This window comes from Notothenia rossii, assembly GCF_949606895.1.
Source record: "Notothenia rossii genome assembly, chromosome: 11".
NCBI lineage: Eukaryota > Metazoa > Chordata > Actinopteri > Perciformes > Nototheniidae > Notothenia > Notothenia rossii.
Genome location: NC_136910.1, coordinates 32,489,539 through 32,498,995, shown reverse-complemented (window position 1 = coordinate 32,498,995; position 9,457 = coordinate 32,489,539). Strand labels below are relative to the sequence as shown.

The following is a 9,457-nucleotide window of genomic DNA, read 5'->3' as shown; positions in this document are numbered from 1 at the left end:
CACTTTGACCCCACGGGGTGAGATCTTGCGTGGAGCCCCAGATCGAGGAAGATTATCAGTGGTCTTGTATGTCTTCCATTTTCTAATAATTGCTCCCAGAGTTGATTTCTTCACACCAAGCTGCTTACCTATTGCAGATTCAGTCTTCCCAGCCTGGTGCAGGTCTACAATTGTGTTTCTGGTGTCCTTTGACAGCTCTTTGGTCTTGGCCATAGTGGAGTTTGGAGTGTGACTGTTTGAGGTTGTGGACAGGTGTCTTTTATACTGATAACGAGTTCAAACAGGTGCCATTAATACAGTTAACAAGTGGAGGACAGAGGAGGCTCTTAAAGAATAAGTTACAGGTCTGTGGGAGCCAGAAATCTTGTTTGTTTGTAGATGACCAAATACTTATTTTACCGAGGAATTTACCAATTAATTCATTAAAAATCCTACAATGTGATTTCCTGGATTCTTTGAATTGAATCTTGGTCTATTAAATATAACTTTGATAAAACACCTCAGAGCCTTGAGCTAAATTAATTCCTCTTAACAGTCTACTGCCCGATAGAAAAAACACAGCGAGTGACAATAAAAAAAGTCAAGTGACGACATCATGGCATGTTTTAATGTGTTGTTTCAAGTTATTCTCATTGGTGCCGTCCATCTTTAGCTTTAAGTCGTTCTCAGTGTAGTTTATGCCACTCGGGCACCAAGTTGAAGGTTTTTAAATTCAACACTTAGTTATAGACACTGACTTTTACTGTACTAAAATATAAATTAAATATAAGGAAACATTGTTGTTTTTTCTTTAACTTAATATCATTTTGCAGTTGTTCATTAGAAATTATATCTTGGAGGTATGATTTCTCTTGTAGGGACACCACAGAGTTTTCTGCATCAAGGCTATTTTCACATTGTTAAATCAACAGCAGTCACTCTGACATCCAGAGATCAGTCCACTTTCTTTGGCTTGCGGTTCTTCCACATGATAACTGCAGTGAAGGCCCCTGTGAGGACATAAGAGTGGTATCAAGTTTGTATTTAGATGGGTTGGAGTGCATATTTTAATGAGAATACTTGAGTGTGTACTCACCTATACAGAGAAGAAGTATTACTGCTGCAATGCCGGGGAGAATTACAGAGTACTCCCGAGGAAGAAAATACGTATGCAGAATGTGATCACTGTCCATGAAAGGCTGGAAAAGAACGACATACAACATCATACATGTAATATTACTTTTTTTTTTAAATATGGTCTAAAGAGACTTAAATTGTTATCCAAAAGTAAAAGTGTAAAAACATGAAATGAACATATTTAGGGAGAAAGGATAGGCATACAGGTCTTTGTTGTGTGGACACAGCAGACAGGTTCTGAAACCCCTGTGTGAAATTAACTTCAATCTTGTGTTGTAATGCAGATGTTTTATTGGGATTTTAAGGACGTTAACAGAACCTACCAGGATGATGATCCAGACAGAGTAGTATGTAAACAGCAGGAGGCTGAAGACAACAAGACTCATGCCAACTGCCTGATCCACTCCTGTAGCCTGAAAAAAGAGCAGAATGCATTTGGAGTTGTTATATGTCGCACGTATGACCGACCTATTTCTTTGTGATAATTCTTCAGACCAACTTGGACTTAATTATGGGTCGCGGTTCTGGTCCTAATAGCAGACTATATTGTTTTTGACTTCTACGTAATTTTGCACTTCCATTAAGAGAGGTGACAGTTGAGGTACAAGGGATCAAATCGAATGGTGAAAATTGAAGCAGCAGAGCCCAAAAATCCTGACGTTTAGTTTCTACAAAAATATTTATAAGGAATCTTAACACAATTATTTCTAAGTTTAATTTGGTTCAGGGCTTCCACCTCAAAGACTGCAACTGCACGACGACATGGAAAATAACTTTTCTTTTAATAAATAATCTTTTTCAACTCATCACAGGGGTCCCCTCTTCTTTTCTCTGTACGCCAGTTCACTTTCCTCTGTCATCTGGTCTTATGGCTTCCCTCACCACAGCTGAGGACACCAACCAACTGTCCTTTTCAACATCAAGACAAAAACCCTCTCCTGTAGAAATACCCTTTACAACCTCAGGAGCATGCACCCTCTACTGAGCCATAAGGCGACACAGGTTCTGGTCCAGTCCGGGATTTATTTAAACCATACACTCAACCATGCACTTCACTCTGCATCATCAAATCGGCTCACTGCGAGCTAGTGCATCAGAACTAAAGTAGCAGTTAATACAATAGTCAGTCGCCTGATGGGTCACTGAATTAAAAAAAAACAATAACAAAACATTTATTTAATGTACATTTCTAGACCATTAACAGCCAAGTTATTGACCAGCCCAAGTCTCTCTTCTGTTTCCAGTACAGAGCTCCGCATTAAGACAGACACAGACGGGTTTGTTACTTCATAGCTGTGAAAGGATGTACATTTAAAACATACTACTGGGTGGAGAACGGTTGGGAATGATAACTATTCAGAGTGACGTACTGTACAAAGTCACTGTAGTTTGTTTCGGAACCGAAGAGAAAAGCTGAGGTCCTCCTTGGTGCAATAAAAAAAACGTCTTAATAATTTGTAACACAGAGTGGAGTGCTAAGACACTACTATTTCTTGAGTCACCTGCCACAGTTTGAAGTGGCTGGGCAGTTGGAATGAAACGTCCATTTATCTACCTATCCACCATGAAGTCATTAACTGGTGACAGATTGTACAGGGCCATTTATTGAATGTAGTCCTGGAAGAAAATAGCTGTCTATCAATTATGGGGCTTTCACACCAATGCGGTTCCAGGCCGGTTCGGAGCTAGAGCCTGAAAAGCACCGTTTTTTCCTTTTCACACCGCAGCGTGCCGCCTCTAAGCTCCAGAATCCGGTTCGTTTCAAGCACCAAAAAATGTTCGGTCTAGAAGCAAGAACCAAGTGTCCTTTGGTGACAAACCTAAACCAGAATTGCTCCTGCAGGCAATACTGAAGGTATGGATTGTATGTAAGACGCTCTTTATTAAAGGGCTGTGGTGCCCAGGACCCAGGGGCCCAGGAGGTGAACTGGGACCTCTCCAAGTACCAGTCCACACTCCATATTTAGGTCTGGTCGGGGACTGGAACGGTGGCTGAGAAGGGCCACAAATTTACACATTTACATTTTATAAAACAAATGTACATTTTATAATAAATCAATGTTTATTTATATAGCCCAATATCACAAATGTTACATTCACAGTTTGTACAGAATATCAGTATGGCAATACGACACCCTCTCTCCTTAGACCCTCACATCGTACAAGGAAACACTTCCAGAGAAAACCCCACAGTTTAAAGGGGAACATGGGAGAAACCTCAGGGAGAGCAACAGAGGAGAGATCCCTCTCCCAGGACGGAAAGACGTGCAATAGATGCCGTGTGTAAATCGAAGAGATAATACATTTACAACATAGGTAGACCAAATGTTTGGAAATGCATGTGTCTATAATAAGAAGCTGAATCCACGAGGATGTCCGCAATCCTGTGGGAGCCATCAGGGAAGCAGTATAATGAGAGTCAGGAAGGACCGCAGAGACAGGTTCAGCCACGACTCGAAGTCCAGGGGGGTATACTACGAAGCTGGTTCAACCTAACCTGGATATGTTTGAGTTAGCCGGTTGGCCTAATCCAAAACATACGCGCTCTCGCTAAACGGTACTACGACGCGGGTTATCAAGTGGATCGCTCAAACCAGCCGTCTCCTATCTAGTTAGGTGCATGTTCTAATGAAAGGGGTGGTATTTGGAGCATTCAACCAATCACAAACATGGACAAGCGTACTGACAGCGCAGCGTCATACTTCCTGAATGAAAAGTCAACTATATAATTAGACACATATGAAGATGTTTAACTTTAAACATCCATGACTTAAACACTTTATCCAGGATAAAAGCCACATAGATAATAGATAATAATAATTAGGGATGCACCGAATATTCGGCCACCGAAAATTATCGGCCGAAAATGGTTAAAAAGGCCCTTTCGGCCGAAAGGGTTTTAGCACCGAAAAAATATCACCGAATGTCAGAGAACAGGGTTACGTTGATCATACTCCGCATATTTGTCCGGGTGTTTTGAGTAATCCCGAAGTGGGGAAAGTCTTTGCAGTTACATCCCCTCGAGAAATGTCAGCTGAACACGTTTTACAAATCGCAATCCGCGCCTCTCTCTCTAATATTTTTAAATATCTCCAAGCGGCAGACATGTTGGCTCTGAGCCAGCCGCGAGCATGGTCGCGCGCCGTGCTTGTCGCCGCGTTTTGATTACGTCATCACAACAACACGTTAGGTTACCAAACTTATAGGTGCATTTGTTGTTGTTGAAGGCCTGGCTGTTACAGTCTTTATTTACACTATTTTGTTGTGGGCCTACTGGCCTAGATGTTTATGCAGTTTTAAAGCACCTTGGCTTTGTTCTGAATGCACTTTGTTGTAGTTATCCTACAGAGAAAAGAAAATGCACTTGACTTGGAATTAATGTACTGTATGCATTCAAAAGTGATGAATAAATGTTTTATGGACCCATAATAGTGATTATTATTTAAGTTAAGTTTTGCCATAATCATGTCTTTTTCTATAATCAGGTAGCTGAACAACATTGGTAAAAGATGTATACATTATATATATATATATATATATATTTCAATATATATATATTTCTATTAATCATTTTCGGCCTTTCGGCATTCGGTTTTCGGCCAACTGTTTCCTATTTTCGGTATCGGTTTCGGCCAAGAATTTCCCATTCGGTGCACCCCTAATAATAATAGATAATAATAATAATAATAATAATAATAGATTAATAATAATAGATAATAGCCACATATTTACAGCTGGTAAAAGAAAAATGGTTTGAATGCGCACATTAACAGGTTTATGATATCACTGCCCCGTCTAAGACACGAGTGGATCTGACTTTAATTACATTTGTCTCGAGTGTTTCGTCAACTTAATGTGTTGCTTAAAATAATACTTCTGCATACAGTATGTGACACTGTGAGTGTTGCACGGACAGATACGGCTCAGCTGACTCAGATAAGGAGATATATGATACATTATGATATGATATGCCGCGTACTGTACTTAATGTTACTCTGATCCGTTTACTTAATGTTGTGGCAGATATTTAAAGAGCCTGTGACACGAACCCAACAACTGTTGTGCAATGAAATAGTGGGCTACTAGTAATCCCGAACCGTCAGTTTAAAAAAGAAAAAGCGATACCTTTCCGATAAATATCAATAATTTCGAACATCGCGGGAAAATTCCTTCGACTCATTTTGAGGTTTTGGGGGAAGCCGGAAGTGACGTCAATGATGATTTAAAAATCTTTTGTTTGAGCCGGTCTGCATTTCCTGATGAGAAAACAACCCTTAGCTTTTTGTAGTTGCAGTCAGTGGGGTAGTGGGCGTTGGACGCGGGGGTACGCCATACCCCCACTTATTTGAAGCATGATTTCTTTTTTTAATAGTCTAATACATCTAAAATCATTGCCAGTGTTATCAGTTGCAAGTGTGTGTTTGTTGTAATAATGACGAAAACATAATAGGCAGATTTCACAGTAATTATAATAAAAACGTAGCTCAAGCATTTATGCAACTTGATTTGAAGCGTGTGTGAGAGGGGCAGAACTGTGTGTATAGGGTGAGACTGCACACACAGCATTTTTATTATTTGTCCCGCGTCCCACACATTGAGACTATGTCCCGCATTTGAGTGATAGTCGCGCAGAAAGGCCGGATTGGTTTGCTGACAGCCGGCACCGCCCTTTATTACAATATTGTCTAAACGGCATCATGTAAGTTGCGCTGACAGGCGACACAGAGGTCCCCAAGCCCCCCCCCCCCACCCGTTGACAGTTCACGAGCGCGTCCATAGTGTCTCCCGTCCACCCACCACCCCGTCCACCCAGTAAAAACATCCCCACTACACCACTGGTTGTAGTAGTACACCAACATGGATTAAACGTGTGTTTTTTTTACCACAATGTTGGGGAAATTAATGGATAAAATGCACGGATTATTATTATTATTATTCCCACTCCGATCGGGACACTAGGTCCACCGTTTTCCCGCAGCGAGGCTCCCCCAGTTGACAGTTTACGTGGGCTGGGCTGGGTGCAGTGGCGGACTGGCCATCGGGACGAATCCCGATGGGCCGGTACCGAAGTGGGCCGGTCGGATAAGTCACTAGCACATCCCCCACTCCTCCCGTTGACAATTTACTAGTGGTACCGAAGTGGGCCGGTCGAGAGTCCCGGGCTGATTTTTAGTCCCAGTCCACCACTGGCTACATGACCGTATGATCGCCCATATTGACGCACCTAATTCCTAAACTTCTAACAGATACAACATAAACCGATCCTTCAGCCTCATATGAGCTCTCAGACACGTTCAAAATTAAACTGTCATCGCTGTCTGAGCTTGCTGCTGTGTGCCCCATCGTGCGTTTACATGCAGATGCTGGGATCCTGAACGGTGCAGCTGGAGCGCTGTGCCCGCAATGACGTCACACATAATTTGGCGGGACTTGAAGAATCCCCGAGAAGATCTAGAAAATTGTCAACATTGAAGGGCAGATTAATGGTTATCAAAGTACAAATATCCAAAATCAGTTCAGTAACGGTTTTCAAGGGGACAATATTTACTCAAATTGATGGGTTTGGATGATGGGGGAAACTCGTGTCACAGGCTCTTTAAGTAAGCTTTCTTAACGCTAATGTTATAATAGTCAGATTGCTCTGAAGATGGGAGGTGATATTCTATTAATGTTCACGTTCACACAGTCGGTGATTTTTGGCGGCCGTCTTTCCTGCAACGGCAGCTTTTCTATATTTCCTTTCTCCTGTAATATGACTTGATCGCTTTAAACTCTGCACACTGAGCTCTGATTGGTCAGCAGGCAGTGCTTTCACTGAGTTGATCTCTTAGCCTGCAACCTAACCTGGTCCCGACCAGGTTAGCCGCACAGCCTAAGTTACCATGGAGATCTAGCCTGATAAAAAGAGAACCAGCTTCGTAGGACCGGAAACCCCGAGTTTTCCCTGAAGTTAGCCGGCTAAGCGAAAATCCTGCTTCGTAGTATACCCCCCAGGACTCAAATCCAGAACTCAGGATAGAGGATCCAGGACACAGGACCACAAAAACAAAAATAATGTAAATAATGTAAAACAAAATTACATTAGCAAAACACTTTTACCAAAGAAAAAACAATTTAATTTAATTCGATGTGTGTGTGTCTGTAGAGGTGTGTGTGCGTGCTTAAAATGAAGCAGCCTGCAGTTGCTCTTTAGCTGTCTAATGAAGGTAAACACAGCGAGGGCTGTGTGTAAAAGGCACAGCTCCACTTCCTACTTGGCGAACCTGTAACTTTCTTGTGCGCCAAGAACGTACTGTATATCGTGATGAGCAAAACCATGTCACTTGGCCAAGGTGGTTTCCACAGAACCGACAAAACATGTTTAACGACCATAAACACACTCGTACCGTCCATAGGTACCGGCGGTCTATCCGCCAAAACAAACTTAAGTTTGTGTCAATCACTTGCACGTCACTTCTGGTATGATGGGCATTCCCTTTCCGGTTTGATTCTCTAGTTTGTTAAAGTGTTTTGGCAAATATTAAAGTGTTTCGGGAAATGTTAAAGTGTTTCGACACTTGTAAATTTGTCTCAGTTTTGGTAAAAGTGTTTCGCTAATGTAATTTTGTTTTATAACATGTACATTTGTTTTATAAAATGTAAATTTGTCTCAAGCTTTGTTAAAGCGTTTCATACTTTGTAGTTGTGGATTGTACTTCTCAGCCACCGTAGAAACCGGTGACCCTGCGGCTCACAGTCCAAGCCCCTACTGACTGAGCCACTGCTATGTTCTTTTCATGTTATAATAGTTAAAAAAAAACAATTGTGATAAGTTTTATTTTTCTTACAATTTATCTTCTTTAACTGTGTTTATGTGTGCATCATACACACCAAGGCAAATTCCTCGTATGTGTAAACCTACTTGGCAATACACCTGATTCTTATACTGTAAATGTACTACATTTATCTACCAAAATGTCGGCTTTTAAAATAAATAAACCCCTTTAGTAGAAACGTTATTTCCAGTAGGCTACAACGCTGGCCTGGTCCCCTCCCCTATAGGACATAATATATCTCTCTGGGACAGGGCTCTGACAGGAGCAGCTCTCAGGTCAGTTTCCATCAATGACTGCTTCAGGAACATCTCGGGCACAACTGGTTTTCGAGTTGAGAGAACTGTGAAGCTGTTGCTGTCGCTGTTTACGGGTCAGGTACACGCCAAAGTTAGTATAACGGAACAGAGACAAGAAGTTAATGATAATGACGTAAAGCCAATTTATTTACGACGCTAACAGTAGAAGCTAACATGAATGTCTCTGAGATGTTGCTCTGACAGTGAAGATTAGCTGCAGGAGTTAGCTCTGCATTAGCCGCGCTGTTTCATTATCAGAACAAACTGTTTCAGTCTGCTTTTTTCTTAAAATTGCTGCAGAAATTCATGTGTATAAATGTAATCACAGAGGGTTAATCAGATTATCTTTTTTTACCATTTTGGCTGGCTGACGTTTCCTGCTGCTGTTCTTCTTCCTGTAGAAATATCCGGCAAAACAGAAGCTTCTGAAGGTCTCTACGGCCCCCTGCTGGGGGACCTGTAAAACACATGTTCTGAAGAAATGATGCTACTGCAACGTCATGAACAGTGCACAAATGTATTTAAAATGTTTTATTAATGTAGGCCTATTACTTAATTTGACTTATAACAAACCCTAACCCTCTCATAGTCAATTTTGGTTTCGCATCTCAATAACTTTCCTGTCATTTCAGATCCTGCCTTCCTCCCAGCTCTTGTGAAAAGCTCATTCCCCTCACATTTCCTCATGAGCCCCACAATATAGTATATTTCACCTCCCTCTCACTTGTCGTCTGCCAGATGTGTTTTGCCAAGCTTGCCTGTGTTTCAGTTTGTATTCGCAGTCATCTGTTCTGCCCGGTTTGGACGTTGCCTGCCTGATTTTGGACGTTGATTTTCCTGCCTGCCCCAATTATTAAATTTATTTTCCTGACTGCTGGATTTCCTGGTTTTGACCCTGCCTGTTGCTGCCTTGATTAAACTGAACTTTTGGAACATTGTATCTGAGTTGTGATCTTCAAATCCGTACCTAACGTAACATAACCATTATCATCACCATAGCCATTTTCTAATACGTTGTATTTAAATTAAATGCAATTTGACCATGTGACAGAAGTTAGAAATATCTTAAGGTTAATTTACTAGTTTTTTTCAGAACTGCACCTTCTTCTGTACCTTAGCAAGGGTGGACTGAAGAAGAGTGCCAATGATGTGACAGACTAGTTAGTGGGCCTTTTTTTTTCTCAAGACACAATTTTACTGTATGTTACACATAATAACATAGCAATGATA

General features: G+C 41.3%; 1 protein-coding gene and 1 long non-coding RNA gene across 2 annotated transcripts; one reads left to right on the top strand and one right to left on the bottom strand.

The window, feature by feature from the left end:
- Nucleotides 1-585: 585 nt before the first annotated feature.
- Nucleotides 586-8,721, bottom strand: dpm2 (dolichyl-phosphate mannosyltransferase subunit 2, regulatory). The gene is made up of 4 exons (XM_079660636.1): nucleotides 8,583-8,721; nucleotides 1,440-1,529; nucleotides 1,076-1,178; nucleotides 586-989 (listed from the first exon to the last, which is right to left on the bottom strand). The coding sequence occupies exons 1-4, from the start codon at nucleotides 8,583-8,585 to the stop codon at nucleotides 934-936; spliced, it is 252 nt and encodes an 83-aa protein (XP_079516762.1). The 5' UTR covers nucleotides 8,586-8,721; the 3' UTR covers nucleotides 586-933.
- On the top strand, nucleotides 5,945-9,165 carry LOC307025773. Its single transcript, XR_013804262.1, has 2 exons — nucleotides 5,945-8,318; nucleotides 8,629-9,165. It is a non-coding gene; the product is annotated as an uncharacterized lncRNA (long non-coding RNA).
- The last annotated feature ends 292 nt before the right edge of the window (nucleotides 9,166-9,457 follow it).